The sequence below is a fragment of the Polypterus senegalus genome, chromosome 11 (genome assembly GCF_016835505.1).
Source record: "Polypterus senegalus isolate Bchr_013 chromosome 11, ASM1683550v1, whole genome shotgun sequence".
Classification (NCBI taxonomy): Eukaryota; Metazoa; Chordata; class Cladistia; order Polypteriformes; family Polypteridae; genus Polypterus; species Polypterus senegalus.
The window spans coordinates 164310160-164330269 of record NC_053164.1 but is presented as its reverse complement, the minus strand read 5'-3'; the positions used below and the strand labels follow the sequence as shown (position 1 = coordinate 164330269).

Here is a 20110-nt window from a genome sequence, read left to right as displayed (position 1 = left end):
CAATGAACCTTGTGGTTCACAGACATCTTTTAACAAAAACACTTGCCTGCAGTGTGTTTTACTTAAAGAGAGGCTAAAATTAATTTTCAACTCTGTTTTCATCCACAGGCCAAAGTTCACAGAATTACAATTATGGGACAGAACAGAAAAAACATTGCACGGTGAAAACTATCTATATTTATTACCTCTGTTAATTTCATGGTAGGGCAGAGTTTGGAGGGGATTTCTGTTGTGAAAGAATATGAGGCCCCTGCCAAAAGACTCCTTTCCTGTTTTCTCTCTATGCTATGTGTGAAATGTATTCTAAGATACAGGATGGCATAGTGTTAATAAATACAGACAACGTGATGTGATTTATTATGAATACATAGTACAGAATGCATTTTACAATTATCCATCAATATGTTTATTTTATTTCAGACAAATGTTAATGTCAGTAGATTTGCACAAACATTTCAATACTATTTTCTGTATGCTCACTGCAAGAAACAACAAATCTTAGCCTGTGTAATTCTTTTATTTTTAAATTCTGTGCCAAAAGTGAAAAAAGGACTGCATAATGTGTGCATATGCTAGCATTTGCAATGTTTGATTTGAAGAGGTGTTGCTCAAAAACTTTCTACACAGCTAGCAGTCCTATTCTGTGATTAACCCCGGCATTTTGGTTAGGAAATACTGCCCAGACTCAAAAATGAAACACAAATTAAGAAATACTGAAGAGAAATGCAAAGAAGCAAACTATGGAAATAAATTAATGGCTACCAAAATGTGCACGTGATGTGGCTCAAATAAATTTATTTGATAAATACAATACTCCTTTCAACATAGATATCTGTCTTGAATATTATTAGCTCGCATTTCAACAGCTCTACAAAAAAAGCACGTTTACATTTCTGCTTAAAATACACTTCAATCTTTTTTTTTAGGTCTGTTTATCCAATACAGATTAACGGGTATCTGAGCAACAATGGGAAGATTGCAAGAACCACCGTAGTGAGAGAGTATGTCAATCAGTGGTAGGTTTCAGTTGAGATTTTTTTTAACATCAGAGAACAAGGCATGGGCACGCAAACTTCACAGTTAAAGCACACCTGTGAGGCACCAGATAATAATGCCATTATAAAAATCAACACCTCTTCTTTCCCTGTTCTTACTTTAGCCAAGTTTTACTTTACTAAATAACAACTGTCAGAAACAAATGTCACCTGAACGCGCCAGTAATCGTCTGGGCCATTGTTAGGTTCTCAATAGGCAATCTCAGAATAAACCGCGCCCATCTCAGAGTGCTGTACTACTCTGGTATTAACTGCTATATTGAACGGTTCCCCCTTTCCGCCCCATTCGTGGGAAAAAGATAACAGAATAAATTAAATAATGAGCGAGCACGAACAAAGGTTTCTAATTTTTTTTAAAACGCAATGCTGCAGCCATGCGGGGGACAATAGTCAGTACTTGAATTAACTGATACCGCTGCCATCATGCGAGACGCGAGTGCTCATCCTACACCACCATACTAAAACGCTACAATGATAAGCATTTGGAAACAGCATACTAAAGGATACATATATATCAGTTTAGATTCCGTTTGACATTACTTGGAGAAATATTACGCTGCTCTTATACATTTGTGAATTCGGCTCCAGCTATAAAGGTTAAGGGCATTCATTCTATACAGAGGGAAATATTTCTATTAAAACTGAACCCATTTTAAAAGATGCACATAACAGCAGCGACGGTTTACTGCTTCCAGTACCAGTAAAGTGTATACTGGTAACATATTCGTGTTATAGTAAAATAAAATAAATACATTAAAAGGGTACACTTACCTTCCCCAACATTTTCGAGGATTAGAAAGGTTCTGGTCCAAGACAGTAATTCGGCTTAAAAATAATACGTTTATATCGAAAGGAAAATCCATTGTTGGACACAAGAGTCTCCCACAGATGCCAGGAGGGTCGGATATGTCTGGCACTACCCTACCACTTGGTACCCACTCGCCGAAAGGCTCGCCTACTATTAGCTGTCAGGTCAGCCTCTCTCAGTCTCTCTCCCAAACACTCATCTCCCAGGAAACACCAAGCCTACTTCCGGCAGAAAGAACCGCCCCTTAGCAACGAATACCAAGCACAAGGCTCCTGCATCGACTTTCTTGCTTTCTCTTTTGAACATTTTACAAACCATCAAAACAGATTTCTTTATTGGTAGGAGCAGGCGCACACTACGTACATCCGTTTTTATGTCAACGCTTCTAATTTAAAGTACTTTCGATTTCTCGTTCAATTAATTGCGTATAGTAAAATTATATATATATATTCAAGACCTGCTCGAATAATTAAGTAAATTGTTGTTTTCGTACATAGTTTCTAGTTTAATGTTAAGGTTAATCGCCTAATAGATTATGTGCATAATAGCATGGCTTGTTAAATGCAGTACTTTTCTTTATATACATTAGTACTTTTTAAAGCAAAACTGTAAGAACAAAAAAATCCGTGTAGTTCGTACCCTGAACTTGATGAAGCGGGTTTGAAAAATGAGATGATTAGAGGAAAGGAAATGCTATCTGTTCGTTGTGTAGAGGTCTACAATTTCAATAAACGAAAACATAACATTTTAGGACATTTTATTGTTTTTGGATTCTACCTAAACAGCAACTACTGCCTGTTTAATACATGTATTTCTATGGCATATTTTCATATAAATGGTGTAGCTCAAAGTAATTTATATGTGAAAGAAGTTGTTACATGCAAGGAAAAACAAATTCAATTTTGATAAGGATAATAATGAATAAATTGTATACGAAAGATAAATAAATAATGCACACTGCCATAGGAAAGATAAATAATTAGAAGAAATAGAATCCTTAAAAACAGAGTATTTTTCTTCTTTTTTTTAGTTTCTAAATGACAGTCTGATGATAAGGTCAGATGGCCAGGGTGGATAAAAAAATAAACAAAAAAAGCTGAAGGTCACATCTCACAGTCTTCCCAGTATAGAAGCAAATGCAACCTTCTCCACCATCTCTACCATTCAACCTGTAATCTATGCATTAAACATCTGTGAAGAGGATATGTGCCCACTCTTTAAGATACAAAACATCAAAAAAGCAACTTCATGCTTGAAAATCTGTGCTGATCAACTGGCTTCTGTTTTTACACAGATTTTCAACAAATGATTAGTGCTGCATGAAATTTCCTTTAACACAATGAACCCTGAATTACTCCACTTTAAACTCACCCAGCTTTATGTCCCTGATTCGATCTGTCAGGGAATTACTAACTTCTGGAAAGGTGAAACTAGTGAAATTCATCACTACCTCCCAAACAATCAACAGCGGTGCACTCCAGGGATGTGTGCTCTCCCCACTGTTCTTATCCCTCTGTACTAATGACTGCACCTCTAAGGACCCCTCTGCCAAACTCAAATATGCAAATGACACAAACACTATTGGAATCATCAGAAGTTGTGACAAGTCTACCTACAGAAGGAATGTTGAGCAGCTGGTGTTGTCAGAACAGTCTAGAGCTACATGCTCAAAACTGTATAGATGGTAATGGATTTCAGGTGGCCACCCTAAGATCAAATCCGATCTCCATACTTAACAACAATGTGCCATTTGTGGAAACCTTCATGTTTCTGGGATCTATAATCACCTTGGTCTTGACATAGAAGGCCAACAATTAAAAAAACTTTATTTGTGCATGTTCCATTCATGGACACTACAAGCTGGACCTGCTCTATTCATATGTTAATAACTTTAAATATAAACATGTGCTATGGTCTGAGCAGGTCCGACCTCCTATTACTCCCACCTATTGTCCTGTTATTTACAGCTGCAGCCCTCTGTTATCCAAGTCAGAAGTTCTTTGTGGGGAGGGTTGTTGTCTGGTTTTATTTAATATATATAATTATATATAAATAACTTAGGGTAAGAAAAAGCCAAGTGTTGATGAAGTTGCTGAATGGTACTAATGCTTTTTCTCCCTCTTTCACAGACCACCAGGCAGAAAGCCCAGGTAAGACTCCGCCCACTTCTGCTGCTACATCACACCCTTCTGCAGACCTCATTTCTGCCTGAGACCCCACCCCTTCTTGTCCTCCACATATAACAATTTAAGCCTTCACTCTCTTAGTCAGTTTATTTTTGACTCAGTCTTGAATGATTACTCATTGTTTTGGTTGTTACCATGCTATACGGGGAGGACTCCCCAAATCATTATCTTTGTCTTTTGTTTTGTTTACTGCCGCTCGTGTGTGTACTAGTTTAAAGCATATATAATAATGTTTATTTTAGAAGTCAATATTATGAGACACGGCGCGCAGATAGTCCTTAAGATCACGCCCTGCATATGTAGGAAGAATTGCAGCAAGACGTCTTGATAGATGAGCGTATTTAGACTTGCTGGCTGCCTGACTGCTGGTAATTCCACTTTGTATATGACGCGTTATGCCAACCCTTGACTGAGTTATTTGTTCGCGGCATGCCATCAGCAGTTATAACAGTTATAACCTAACACATAATGTGTAGATAATGCGCACGTACACGTCCCACTCTCTTGGCCTCTCTTGCGATTTTGTCTTGCCGATTTTGTCGGGGCGCATTTGTCGAAAACCAGTTAGCGAGTTTGTTAGTGCTCATTTGTCCATCGCGCTTTTGTTGGTGCTCATATGTCTATCACGCTTTTGTCGGTCAACCCCACTAGTGACCCGACCCACTATACAGGAAGGTGAACCAAAAATAGGTACATAGATTTCCCAGGAAAGTGGAACATTGATAGATAAATAAGTCAAGATCAAACAAGTTAATATAATGGAAAGATACAAGATAAAGGTAGTTAGCCAGGAACTTTAAGTGTTAGCATGGCGAGAGGTTATCTTCATTTGATAGTAAGTAAGCAGTATGAAGCAGCCAAGGGAAGAAGTGTTCAACAGTGGCTAGATTAAGTATGGATGCTGAAGCACAGGAAGGGGAGCTAGCCCTATGTAGCCCTATCGGAATGGTTCTGAAGGTGGGGAAATGTAGTGTTGCCAGAAAGAACTGATATAGGTGCAGACCAGGAAGAAGGTGGCTGCTTGGTTTGATGGCAAAATTAGAACAGCAGATCTCAGGATGGTGGTTTGGTGTTTTACTCTTCTGGTATTCATAGTCAGAAGCACTGGTATGATGATACCTGCAGCTGCCTTGTGTGACACACATGAGATCCATCATGAGGGGAATGAAGGCTTGCAGTATAGACGGCATCAGCTACATTAAGCAGTGTGTGCAAAGTCTGAACAGGTGAAGCAACTAGAAGCAGATTTAGTGTTTTTAGAAAGTGAAAGACCAAAGAAAGTGACCATTCTAACCCAGACTCCAAGCTGATTAATACTTTCATCTTAAAAGTTGGTCTCTATTGAATTGGCTCACCTGCTTACTGACAGTACTATTGGAGAAAGCCTTTTGAACAATTACACATTTCAAGAAGGATAAATTAGAAGCCATCAGGATTACACTAACATAATCTCCAGTTTTTTGTGCAAGGGTTTTTGAAAATATGAACTCAATGAGTTTATTAGTATGTAATTGTTTTGCATTTCGTTTGTCTTGAAGAACAGTATACAGCAAGTCCAAAGTGCTGGAGACTTACCAGGTTGTGAATTATGAAAACTGTTGTTATGACACTTTCATTCCTATTGTTAATGTAATCAGTAATCAATAATGTAATCAATATTTAAAATGAACATAGCAATACATGATATTTAACAAATAACAGCAGAGTATTCAGTCCATTAAATTTCTTTAGTTAGTAAATACCTAAACTATCCCAAAATCACATGTACCTGCTTATTAAAAATTTTCAGGTTTCTGCTTCTATTTCATGTTGCAGGCCTTTTTTTATCAGATTCAGATTACCCTTTATGTGAAGTAGGACTTGTTCCATTCTGTCTTGAAAGCACTTCCATTTATTTTCATTGATGTCCTGAAATACTTTATGTGATACACCTTGAGTAGTTTGGGTTAGGTCCCTGTACAGCCTTCTTTTTTCAGCTCTAAAAAGATCTACTGTAATTCTCCTACACCTTTGAAACAGGTCATTCCCTTTACTCCCTGGATGCACTTGTTTGATCTTTGCTGCACAACTAACTTCTAGTGCTGCTTTGTGTTTTTGTAGGATGGTGAAAATAAATCCTCACAGTAATCCAAATACAGTCTCACTAGTGTATTACAAAGTGTGGACCATAACGGAACATTGAAATAAAAGGCATATTTTAAAAATGGAAAAAAAAAACGGCATGTTATTGTATGTCATGCTCAATTCTGTATACATATCTGCCAATATAATTTCATAAGTATAAGGTTTTTAAGCGTTTATAAAGAGTAAAACATTTTGTGAAGCGGAAACTAGAGCATTTATCAAAAAGAAAGCATACAGTACAACATAATTTAGAGCCATTGATGCAGTTATACATAAAATATTAATTCCAAAGCTAGAAACAATTAGCATCAGACGTATCTTGTACTGGATATCAAGTTGCCTGGAGAAAAAGAGTACAGATAACATAAATCATAAGGTGTGTGGTCTTCATTGGGGAAGTACTTTGACTGTTCTTCTTTCCAGTTTATGTTAATGTCACTGATTCTATTACAGTTAGTAAAGCTGTGAAATTTACAGATGACACCAAAATCAGAAAAATAGTGAAAACTGGGGCAGAAGCCATTTTAATTCAGAAAGACCTGGTCAAATATTTGGAACATGCACTCTAATGTAAATAACAGCATATTATTACAAGGAGGCATTTTTTATAAAAATAAGATGGGTGTTGCTAATGTACAGAAAGGAACCTCTGAAAAAATTTTAAGGATTTATGTTGATTCAAATTCTCATTATCTAGGTACAAAAGCAATTAAAATACAAAAAGGTTAAGTTATGCTGCAAAAAGTGTATATAAACCTGAATATAAATTAAAGGACAATGAAATCGCTATCTTGATAAACACAAGAATATGACAACTACATATATATTGACATCTAAGACAGGATATACGACTGACTAGACAGACAAATATATAATAGAAGCCAACCCGCGGCGTACCATACGACGCATAATCAGGCCGGTTTTTTAATAATTTTTAAGCACAGGGAGAAATTTTTACATTTGCAAAATTGGTAATGTAATAAATCAGCAAGAAAAGCAACATTGTAACAATGCATGGAACGAACCAACACACAATTGTCCGTGCGGCGTAGCGAGGTGGGAGGGGGGTGTGTACAAAGTGCAGGAGCATCTAAGAAGACGCATGTTTGTCGCGGATGCGAATTGCTGTATGTAGCGTGTAAAACACTTTGCTATGGTGCACAGGGTCATGCGTCGTAACGAAAACTCGTTTTTTAAAGACTGCTCACTTCATTGTGTTTTAACCTCAGTTGTAAAGGAATGTTTTAATGATCCCATGGGATACCCCTCGCAAACAGTTTTACACTCTGTATTTGGCGATTCACCTTCGCGAGAAACATGCCTCTATTAACAATCAACGTGTGGGAGGGGGGTGTGTACAAAGGGTAGGGACGAAAACAGTGGGAGCGTATGAGTCCCACTTAGTGGCAATTCCACGATTTGCAGCCCGAATGGGGTTCAACGGCTTAAACACGCCTAGACACACGCTCAATCTCATGCATAATTACTTTGTATTTATTGAATGGTAAACACTTCTGGAAAGACACGGTTGTCTAAAACAGGTTAGTGTGAGAATACAACAGTAAGTGAATGAAAAGATGGAACTCTGGAGATAGCAAAATACAACACAATAGTGAGCCCGCGACATAACAAACGCCGCATAATTATTTATTGATGGTTGAACACTTCTGGAAAGACACAGGGACACCCCTCGCACACTGCATAGAGCGAATCACATCCGCGACATGATTTTTCCTAGATGGTCCTGTCGCGTCCACCCTCGCACTCGAAGCATACACACTGCCTGCTCATGTGCCCGGTCGCAAGCCGCGTCCAGCCTCGTTCTCGAAGCATACACACCGCCTGGTCATGTGTCTGCTCGCAAGAGAAACTCACGGAGAGCCGCCCACCAGCTGCCTGTGTGTGTGCCTCTGTCTGTCTCTGGCGCGGCTTTCTCTTGCGCTGCCTCTGTGTGAACCGGTCAGGCACAGAGAAGGTCAGCTGCTGACAGAGCGTCTCGACTGTTGCAGGGTCTGCATTGGTGAAGCAGGTGAGTCGGTAATGAAACAGAGGCACAGGGTTTATTGGTTTTTAAAGACTGATTCCTTCATTGTGCTTTAACCTCAGTTTTAAAGGATTGTTTTAAGGATCCCATGGGATACCCCTCGCAAACCGTTTCACACGCTGCATATGGCGATTCACCTCCGCGAGAAACATGCCTCTATGAACAGTCAACGTAGCTCGAAGGTACATGACATTAACCTGACCTGCACTGCATGTGGCCTCTACGACAGACGAACATAAATGACACCATTTTTTCTGTGTCGTCGCGTCCGAGTTGGTGGGCGTGGCCCTGCGAGTTGTCGTCGTATCCAATGGTCTTGGAGTTGGTGGGCGTGGCTCCTTCCTGTGTGCGCCATAGGTGTCTCACTTGTCGGCTTAGTGAATCCACGCCCCTTCCGGCGTGCTTTTCATGGTTGTCTTGCCTTAGTGAATTATATATATAGATAGAAGAGGTTGGCTCTTTATTTGCTATTTAGAGTCTTAATTTATCTTGGTACAGAAAATAGTTTTATGATACCAAGTCTTTAAAGATGATGTCCGATGTTGTGTGGAGTTGTTGCTTTAGTTGCTGCTCCAGGTTCAAATGGAGGATTCTTCTTGTGTTGGAGTGCACCCTTTATCTTTGTGGTGTGATCCTTTGTTCAGGTGTTCTGTGCTTTTTTTCATTTAAGATCATTGCTGTGTGGACTTCAACTTCTTTCTGACACAAGAGTCTGAATGCTGACGTTCCCTTCTTGAAGAAATATCTGCTTCTTGGTCTTCTGACACTGCAGGCACAGTTACTGGAACAACTTAGGTTGGCAGAGGGGTCTCAGGTTTCTGGTCCACAAAAGGAAAGGATTGCCAGTTTTCAGCTCCTAAAAGGATTGGCTCATAACCTTTTAAGTTTCAGAATGTGCAAGAGGTCATTTTGGAGAGTGTGAGAGCAGAATGTCCAGAGAAATTAGTTCAGCTAGTTTTTGAGCAGACTTTCATGATTAGATTGATTATTTCCAGTTACAAAATCAGTGCCTTCTCATTGGCGTGTTATTTTGTCCATCAGAATTGTCATTTGTTGAATTGGGCATCTATTTTGCATGTTCTAGCCTGAAAGAGTGTCCACAAAGAGGCCTCTGCAAAGATGTCAGTTCAACTCTGATTAACTCCTTTGTTATCAGATAAAGTGCAGGCTGATCCTGGTACAAAGAGTTCATTCACTTAGTTTGGAATGCAAGTGGGGGTTTGGTGCAGCTGGATATCTGCATGCATTTTAAATCTGTTGTCTTAACAGGCCTGGTGTGCTACTAAAGCCTAGCAGAATGGGCAACTAAATTCTACACTGCACATCCCAAAATTTTCAAAGGTATATCTAAATGTATGAATTCCAGGATGATATCAGGATAGTTTTTTTTCAAGTGGATTCTCACAAACTGGCTGATGTAACCAAAAAACTAGGTAGATCTGTAAGAAATGTGAAAATGTGGCCACAACAGTACACAGTCATTGTCTTTAAGTATATATATCGGTTCCCTCAATCCATATATAAACTTTGAAGGGTTGTATTGACAAGAGACAGGATAAGACAGGATATGAGTTAGTTTATCACTCACAATTCGTCTGTCCCAGTGTTTCAGTACTCCTCCCGCATCCCAAAAAATTGCAACATAGGTTAATTGCTGACTCTAAATGGGTTTAGTATGAGTGAGCGTCGGCATGCACTTGAATGTGCTGTGCAGTGGACTGACACACCACCTGGAGTCAGTTGCTGTTTCTTTTAGAACATTAGAACAATTTAAACAAGAACAGGTCATTTGGCCCAACAAAGCTCACCAATCCTATCCATTTAATTCCTCCAAAATAACATCAAGTATACTTTTGAAGGTCACTTATTCCGTGTGTCTTTGGTTCTCAGTGAAAAAACTTCCTAATGTTGATGCAACATTTTCCCTTAACAACCTTTCAACTGTGTTCCCATGTTCTTGATGGACTCATACAGTAACTTATTTCCTTCATAATTTTGAACACTTCAATCATCTCTCCTCATAATATCTTCTTGCTTAAACTGAAAAGGCTTGGCTTATTTAATCTTTCCTCATAACTCATACTCATTGTATTGATTTTAAGATTCTGCTACTAACTTTTAAGGCCATCCATAACCTTGCACCTCCATATCTGTCTGACCTTCTACATGTTGCCATTCCATCCCGTAACCTTAGATCCTCTTCCTCCACCCATCTGACCGTTCCTCCCTCCCGTCTAACCACCATGGGGAGCAGAGCTTTCAGCCGTTCTGCTCCCAAGCACTGGAACTCATTACCTGCGGATCTCCGAAATATCAAATCATATTCATCTTTCAAATGTAAACTTAAAACACATTTGTTTAAAATGGCTTTTTCTTCTTCCTCCTAATTATAGTGGTTTTGTTTGGTTTTAATTTTTAGATTTTCTGATGTTTTAAGTTGTTTATAATTGTGTTTTGTATTTATTTATTTATTTATTGTTTGTTTGGTGTCCTTGAGTTCTCTGAAAGGTGCCTTGTATAAATAAAATGTATTATTATTATTATTATTATTATTATTACCTGTAGCCTAGTTGCTCTTCTCTGGACCTTTTCTAGCACTGCTATGTCCTTTTTGAAGCCTGGAGACCAAAACTGCACACAGGACTCCAGATGAGGCCTCGCCAGTATAGTGTATTATAAAGCTTGAGCATAACCTCCTTGGACTTGTACTCTACAGGTTGTGCTATATAATCTAACATTGTGTTAGTCTTCTGAACTTCTGAATGACTTATGAACACTGTATGGAAGCTGATAGTGTCAAGTCCACTACAACTCCTAAATCCTTCTCATAAGGTGTACTTTCCATTTTCAGACCTCCTATTGAGTATTCAAACTTAACATTTTTACTTCCTACATGTAATACTTCACATTAACTTACATTAAATTTCATTTGCTACAAATCTCCCCATGCCTGTATGCTGTCCAAGTCCCCCTGTAATGACTCAATGGAGCCAAGATTATCCACCTATTTTGGTATCATCTGCAAACTTAAACATCTTATTGCTTTTATTCCTCTCAAAATCATTTATATATATTAGAAATACCAGCAGCCCCAGCACTGATCCCTGTGGAACACCACTCTTAATGTCAGCCAATTCTCATAGGGTTCCTTGCACCAGAACCCTCTGCTTCCTGTGTCTGAGCCAATTTTGTACCCATCTACAATAATATCTATGACTTCCACTTCTTTTAGTCTGATGCCCAAGCTCTCATGTGACATCTTATCAAATGCTTTCTTAAAGTAAAGATAAATATGACTATCATATTCTCCACTTTGATCATATCCTTTTCTTCCTTCCTCATAGTATTTCATTCTGTTGGTAAAACATAACTAGGGCCCACGATTTTATGCATGAAATCGAAAATTCATGCATGTTTTTAAATTCGGCGCGGCAAATGCGGTACCAGAACTCCATAAGACTAATTCATAACACAAGCAAAATAAATACAATTTTTGTTATTCTTAACCCTTAATAATAATCAATCATAATTCGTAATAATAGTCAAATAGGTATATCAAAGTGTTCACATCCGCACATTTTAATCCACAGATTTGCTTTAGGCAAATAATGCTGAAACATATGTAGGCATAATATTATTCTCAACAAACTATCGAATAATGTTTCTAAAGTTATTGTTTATTTATTGTTGAAGAAAACGGCACTGTAAGCTCGTAGATTTTGTTGTGACAGAGAATATCACAGTGGTGACAACACCGATCCATATTTTGAGAATGAACGTTCCACATCAACAGAAGAGATCGGCAACGCAATGTAAACTTTAGCAAGAGCTGCTAAGTGAGGCAATCTGTCCTCTATGGCACACCAAAAAGCAGTGATATCAGCTGGAATTACTTCACGAGATGCTATGTCCAGATAAGCTTGCCATTCATCTGCTGCAGCCATCATTGTTGGCACTGATTGTGCATGATCAGCATAATTCTTCGATAAGAGTGGTAGCTGTCGTGGATGAAATATTCTCACAGATCTGAATAGGTCTATTGCCGGCTGTTTGGTTCGCACAAATATTCTTCAAGTTTAGCAGCAGCATTGTGCTTTGCATCTTCACAGCTGCTGGTTGCAATTGGAAATCCAGACTATTTCAGGCAAGACATTAAGTCAGACACTTTGTTATAGACATCAACAGCCATGAATGACTGTGCCAAAAAAAGAAGTCAGAGTGTTCATAATTGGCTGGCAATGCACAGATACAAATTCAAGTTCAGCTCTCAGCTCGTTAAGTTTATCAGTACTTTGTAACAACGCCTACAGCTTCTTTAACTGGACTGTAGCTCCACTGTGTTCGATTTCAGTAGCAACGAACGAGATATTAATGAGATGATGCAATAGGCTAAAGAAAGAACTTAAAGAAGTAATCAAAATTAATCATACTAATATCAGTATGAATCAAATGGTGAGATTTCATTCAGATTTGGTATTTTCTGGGGCAGTTAGGTTAATTCTGCGGCGTGGCCTTTTTCCGCTGCAAAACCCTAAATTCCACGGCATGGCGTTAAATTCCGCAGGCCACGGTAGATCGTGGGCCCTAAACATGACCTCCTTCTTCTGAACCCATATTGACTGTTCATTAAAACTCCTGTTTTTGCCATGTGTTGCTCAATCTTTCCTTTAATAATCCCTTCCATTAATATTCCTTTGATGCATGTTAAGCTTACTGGTCTGTAGCTACTTGGATCTGCCAATCACAAATATTCATGGAACTATACTAAACCAGGAAATACAAAACATCACTGTTAATGGTCTAAACCCAGCAAGGACTTACGGCAATTATGGAATCAAATCGTAAGCAAAAAGAACAATCTCTTCAATCGTGAGAGTTGAGAAACTGATAGATAGCGTAGATGACAGATGGGACACTTGGATTTCAGCAAGCATTGACAAAAGTGTCAGGTATTTGCTTTCTCAATGTAACTCATTTTACAGATATTCCTGTACAATGTAGTGTACTTCAGCTGTTAATGTGTAATGGATGGCACACATGGACTGGCATCCTGACTGGGGCAGAACAAATATCTTTACCCAGCCGGGAGGTTAGTGCAATGGAAGGACCACCGGAGATTAACATTTTCTACCCCAGTTCACAGGATGACAGCATACCTATATTGGGATTTCCACTCAGACACCCGCAAGGTATGTTGGAATATGTAGTCCCATGGGGCAGCCCTTCTGTGTTATGTACGGGCTGCAGGGGAAACTGGTTGGATTCATAGTTGCTACTTTCAGGGATTTATAGTCAACCTGGAAGTGCTTCCAACAGGCCATGCCCTAGCACAGGTCATAGATTAAAGAAGTCAATTGGTTTTTGTCTGGCAAGTTGGAGTCTGGACAACACTCGATTGGGAGGAGTTGAAGAGAAAGGAGAAGAAAACATTTGCTTTTCTATGCTGTACTAAGAGAAAGAAGTACAGAAGTACAAAATACATGTCAAATGTATTTTTGGTTAAATAAACATTTATTTGCACCTGGAACTGTTTATGTGTAGTTGTGACTGTGGTTTGGGGCTTGGTGTCTCCCCCTGATGGTCAAAATGTGTAGATTCGTAAATCAGTTGTAGAACCGCAGGATTGATAGTATGACGTCAGACAAAGACACAACCAGTTGATAAGGTCTTGTTTAACTCTTCATTCAGTTGATAAAACTGAATTTGAATGGTCTTTAAATTGTTTTAAAGGATTAGTAAGTGTGTAAATTGGTGTGAGCTATTCACAGGAAGTAATATACATTTATATGAAATCCTTCCCCCTCCATTGATTAAAAATATTCCCCACAAAGGCTACTATACAATTACTCACATGGCAATAGGTTAGGCCATCTTCATAAAGAGACACTTTTTTTCTATTCTTTTTTAAGAAATGCTTTTATAGTATTTGACATGTTACACTGACTACATCCATAATGAGTCAAAAGAGTTGTTAAACATATGTGACACAGCTTTAATGGCTTTATCACAAAAAATCACATACATTCACAAGTTTTCAGTCCTGAAATGTATTTGACCCAAGTGATTTTTATGGCCTTTTGCAAATAACAGCTGACCTTCATTACAGCTGTTTAGAGAGCTGCAAAGGCACTTTCAGAAACTTTACAAATCGTGCTTTATTTCAGTATAGGAACAATGAAATGGTCAACCTAGAAAGTGCTCAGGAAAATTTCCTATTTCAACAAACTTCCATCCATCCAACTTCCAAACTTGCTTCTCCTAGGCAAGGTTGCAGCCTATCTCAGCATGTATCAAGCACAAGACAGGAACAATCCCTGATCAGGGCACCAGTCTATCACAGGGTGAACATGTAGACACTTACACACAGGTCAGTTTAGCAACACTATTTCACATACATGCAAAATCCATGCAGGGGGAGCCTGGGACATGAACTCCAGTCTCATTGGTGCGAGACATCAGCTCTACCACTGTGCCACTGTACCACCATGCCACACTTCAGAAAACACATAGGACAGAAAGGACAATCAGAAGATATTAGAAATATTTTAGTTGCAGTGCCACATTTCCAGTTCTCATGTATCCAGTTTATTTGTGGAGGAGGCAGCAAGAATTGCACAGCTATTGATGACAGCCCTTTATTTTCTTCTCACCCTTCTCAGAATACCACACTTGATCTTAGCCAAATAGCTGGCCTCCCACGACCCTTCTAGTTTTTGGATGACAAACTATTGCTAGTCTCCAGGAAAAATAATCTTGAACATGAGGACAAGAGCTATGGTGGTGCTTTCACAAAGAAAAAATTATTTTCCACTCTTGTAATTGTTTATTTTGCTCATTTGCTCAAAAAGAAATAGTCATGCAAAAAATTTAACCCAGGCAGTCGATTGCTAATGGAATATATCCAGTGAGAGATTGTGAAAGTTTATAGTCCACTTAAAGCAGCTCTATTTTGTACTGTTCTTTCCAGGAAATGGAATGTATGAATTAAATTATGGATAAAGGAAACATTCCTCTTTTACTTAAAATTCCCCACCACATATTATACATTGGTATATTACTTAGCAAAATGTCTATAAAGTCTCTGTTGTAGGCTGCAGTACCTTTCACCATGTCTCCTTTGTTTGTCTGAGCAGTGTCCACGCCAGAGTTATACTCAATTTTTAAACCTACAGTCTTTTTTTAAGTCTCCACCTTCTTGTGTTTCCAGTTTTTAAATCTCTTGCAGTTCTGATCTTTGGCTTTTGTTTATTCCATCTCTGTTTCCACTTTCCCTATTGAATTAATTGAACAGATTGTCCAGGCTCTAATTACTTGGTTAGACTAACAGTCACAAATCCTACCTTTTCCTTTTTGCTCACATTTACCATTGTCTCTGTGTGACTCTTACCTGTTCTCAAAACTCCATTCCCAGCTCATTGCAGGGTGCACAATTCATCACTGTTGTCTGTCAAATTTTGCAGTCTGGAGCAATAATGGAGAACAGTGAAAGGGAGGCTGATGCACAGCTTGAGTTACTTATGGAGTAACAACAACATCCTGATTAACAACAACATCCTGTCAGCATTTTATAAAGTGATTACATCATTCCTCCATGATCTGTTTTAATTATACAAATCTAAAAGTTGATGCACTATGAACCCCAAAGAATTTCTTTCCTTTATACTCAATGTGTATACAAATGCTGTAGAGCAATTATTTCCTTCATTTTGATAGAAACAGTCTGAATTAAAACATTCTCTAAAAATGTGCCAGCAGCTTTGACTTTAGCAATTGTAATTTATTAAAGCACCGGTGCACATTCTAGACTGTTTACCTAGTTCAGTGTCACTTTGTGTCACTAGTCCATTGTAGGTTTATACAATGCTGCATACAAAATATTTCCTGCTTTGTGCCTAATGTGAGTCACCCTCAACTGGGCTATGTGGATTTGGAAATGGGTGGAATTGTGGATGGATGGATAAATCTAATATGTATTTAGAATGTTAAAGTTCTTTTGTTTTAAAACAGTATATATGTTTTTGATTTTAACAAATCTCATTTTATATACATACTGTATATTTTAAAGGTGCTGATTGTTCTTACTGCTGTGGAAGGCAGGAACAACAATGACATCAGAAATGAGTCAGCAAAAGAAAGCACTATCAGCTGATATTCAATTATTTAAATGAGCAGTATCAGTGCCAGCCTCATGGTAAGTGTCATAGTCACATGATCACCATTCTAGTGTGGCAAAAAGCAAGCAGTCGTTCTAAGGATTATATGCTAATTAAACAAACAGAAACCCATTGGTTTAGCATTAATAATCACCATGCCATCATGCAGAATCTCCAACTTCCATCAGGCTTAGGGACCAATAAGATTGGGCTGGACGAGGGACTATGATTTTCCACAATTACACCTAGTTCCACATACATTTGCTCTCAAGTTCCACATCATGTTTTGCCTCAAGAAGGTAGCAAGGCCACTTACGAATGATAACCTTGGGGTCCATTATGATATTATGCTCAATCAGAGCGTTTCGACCAGGTTTCTTGCTTACCAACTCATGGACAGACAGGATTACTGCTTTGAGCTCCTGCTTCTGTTTGGGCTTCAAATTAGGGCCAATGTTATGGTCATTTTTATAAGTGAAAAGAGAATGGGGCTGGCTGGAGTAAGGATTGGGTTCTCTGTCCCTTCATGGGTTCAGCAGGTTGAAGTGATAAATCTGATCGCTCAGTAGGCGATTTGGTTGTTTCCCCATATAGTCAATGAGCCCTTTCTGCTCCTTAACTTCATATGGGCCCTGTGAATGGGCTATTAATTTAGAGTGCGAGGTAGGCAAGATGACACAGTCTCCAGGGTGGAACTCCCAAAGTACCGTTCCATGATCGGAACAACGGGTCTGTGCTGCATTTTCTAGATTCTCTTTTAATATTGGCCTACATTTTGCGAATCTATCACGTAATTGCACAATATACTTGAAAATGTTAGTGGAAGGGAGAGCCTCTTCTTTCAATCCTTTTTAGAATATCCAATATTGCTCGGGGTTGACGTTCGTATAGTAACTCAAAAAGGGGAGAAGCCTGAGGAGGCTTGAGGCACCTCCCAATAGGCAAAAAGTACAAGGGGGAGGAGCTGATCCCAGTTCCTCCCACCCTCAATGACCACCTTACATAACATTTCTTTGAGAGTTTGACGAAACCTCTCAACGAGACCGTAAGTTTGAGTATAGTATACTACGGTCTTTCAGTGTTTGATTTTGAGCAACTTGGCAACTTCCCTGAACATTTCCTGAGGTAAAAGACATCCCTTGGTCCATTAAGACTTGTTTAGGGATGCTGACACGTGCAAAGACCCCTACTAGTTCCTGTGATAGCTTTTGAAATGGCTACTCTCAAAAGGATAGCCTCGAGATAACGGGTAGCATAATCAATGATAACAATATATTTATGTCCTCTTGCTGAAGGATCAAAGGGTCCTATGATGTTGACGCCTGTGTGTTCAAATGGGATGTTAATTAGGGGGAGGGAAACCAAGGGAATGCAGTGCTTCTTACAAATCTGACGTAACTGACACTTCGGACATGAAGCACAGAAATGTCGGACCTCCTCATTGATTCTCAGCCAAAAAAAAAATCGGAGCTTGATTCTTTCCAGTGTTATGTCGGCTCCTGAATGGGAGCCTAGGAGGTGGGTGTGTTCAAGTTCACAAACCTGCTGCCAGAAGTTACAATTAACAGCAACCTCACTACCCCCTCATGCTCAGCTACCCAATATAATAAGACATTTTCTATAGCAAAGTGGGGTCCTGGTGGCATCAGATGTAAGGTGCATTGACCGTTTACTGAGACAACTGCATTTTTGGCAGACTTAAGGGAATCATCATTCCACTGTTCCCATTTAAAGGACACCAGTGTTTGCCTAAACTGAAACTGTAAAGTGTGAAAAGAAGCTGTACTGACCTCAGTGGACGGAGTTTCCATCTGCAACATTGATGGCCTGAGTGTTGGAGGGCTTGATGTCATAGTCGTGACTTTCGCTGCTTCATACTGGATAGTCACGTGACTTTGTTGCCGACTGTGTACATGGTGTGGAGACAGTTTGGGCGGATTATCACTGTTCATTACCAGGCCAAATGATCTGACGGCAGTGGTTTGTGTGATACCGCTTTTATCTTCCGACCAGTTTCTACCTACGATCATGGGGAAGGATGGATTTTGCATCACTGCCACCTGTAAAGCCCTTAGGGAGTTGTCTAAACCGATGATGCAGGTGGTGGAACAATATCACCTTGTCTCCCCATGAATACAGCTTAGACTGGTCTATAATTTAAGTCATTGCCGCGGTAACACATAACAGCAAGCTACAACGGAAATGTTTCTGCTGGTGTCTATTAAACTGGTAAATTGTGCCTGTTAACTACTACCACTCCATTATAAATGAAAGACAAGGGGTTAGCGAAACTACAGTACCTGTCACCTCGAGTCCAGCCGAAGTCTATCAGCCTGCTGAGTTGCAGACAATTCAGGATAGTATGTCCACTTGAAACAATGCAGGGTGGCTGTTCACTGCTCCCTGGGACAGGCTTTGGCTTCCATAAGGCTCTGAAGGGGCAACACCTTCCTGTCAGCTTCGGTGCTTAGGCTGCTCTGAACTTTCGAGTTTGGCTGCCACTCTGACTTTCGATGATCCAGTAAGGATCCTATCTACTGATAATTATGAAGACGAAAACAAGCCTTTGTTAAGGTCTTATTACAAAATAGTAAATAAGTAATAGATACATTTCTGTTGTACCTAATCTTAAGTATTACCAATTTAACATACAGGAAGGCAGTCCCATTGAACGAATGACATTTTTTCAGGAAGTGATTGTTGAGATGGCTTAAACCAACATATACTGTAAAAGCAAATGTAGCAGCAGATTCAATAAAGGACCTTGTCACAAACCACAAGTCATAGCAAGGTTTGAGGCAGCCACCCGTATAATTTCCTGCCTGCAAAATTGTAAACAAAAAGATAGCACTGGTGTGCACAAATCAGAGTCCAAAACAGAACTGAGGGAGTAGGGGAAAGGTGGAGGCTTTTTAAAGGGGAAGACAGGAAGTGAGGTCAAAGGGGTCGGGCACAGGAAGATCTTCAGTCATAGGTTTGAGCCCAGAAGTGACGTCAAGAGGGCAAGGTGGAATCTCACATGAATGGTCTGCAGGAAAGGGAGAAAAAGAATCAGTGCACTCTGCCAGATCCCGGTCTGATTCAGAATTACTCAAGCCCTTTAGCTGCCTCCCATGCACACGTGTGTGACAACCTATAAAAAGTGTCATTATGACTTCTCCATTTTAAAACAGCTGACTTTCCTAAAAAATAGCAATGTTTGCCCCTTCTTACGAGTTTGTTCTGTGTTTAAGATCAAAGTCTAGCCTACTATCAATGATTGTCCCTACATATCTGCATTGCTCAACCATATCCAGAGTCTCCCTTTTAATTAATGTTGAGACAGTGGAAGGAATGGAGCACCTAAAGTCTACAGATATCCTTGGTCTTAGAGATATTTTTTCTTTAAAAGCTAAACAACAATCAACAAACTAATCAACAATAAATATCCTAAGGCTGCAAATTAATCTGGTTCTGTATATGAGGAAGACTTGGAGTCACATAAGTTAATTATATTTAACTAGAAAAATACTCACATTTTGCAGCGGTGAAGTACTGCCTTAAAATTTTTATTAAGAAAAAAATTAAACCATTTTAAACTGAGGGAAAAATATACCAATAATTTGTTAAGGATCTCTTTGTATACCACATTGTGAGTTCGGCCCTCCGGTTTTAATATGACCAAGTTGTGCGCTGAGCTTACTCTTGAGCATGCAACGTACAGTTGGCCATGTGAACAGTAATCTTGTTTCAAATCTCAC

The 20110-nt window shown here is 39.2% G+C and overlaps 1 protein-coding gene across 4 annotated transcripts in view; it reads right to left on the bottom strand.

Moving 5' to 3' along the window:
• atat1 (alpha tubulin acetyltransferase 1) overlaps nt 1-2070 on the bottom strand; it is an 86910-nt gene extending 84840 nt beyond the window's left edge. For 2 of the 4 annotated variants that reach the window (XM_039770014.1, XM_039770017.1), the window contains exon 1: nt 1827-2065. In XM_039770014.1, the coding sequence (XP_039625948.1) occupies nt 1827-1918 (92 nt within the window). In that variant the 5' untranslated portion in view covers nt 1919-2065. Of the gene's footprint in view, nt 1-1826 lie in introns of all 4 variants that reach the window. The other 2 variants (XM_039770018.1, XM_039770013.1) reach the window with 2 other exon arrangements.
• Nucleotides 2071-20110: the final 18040 nt, after the last annotated feature.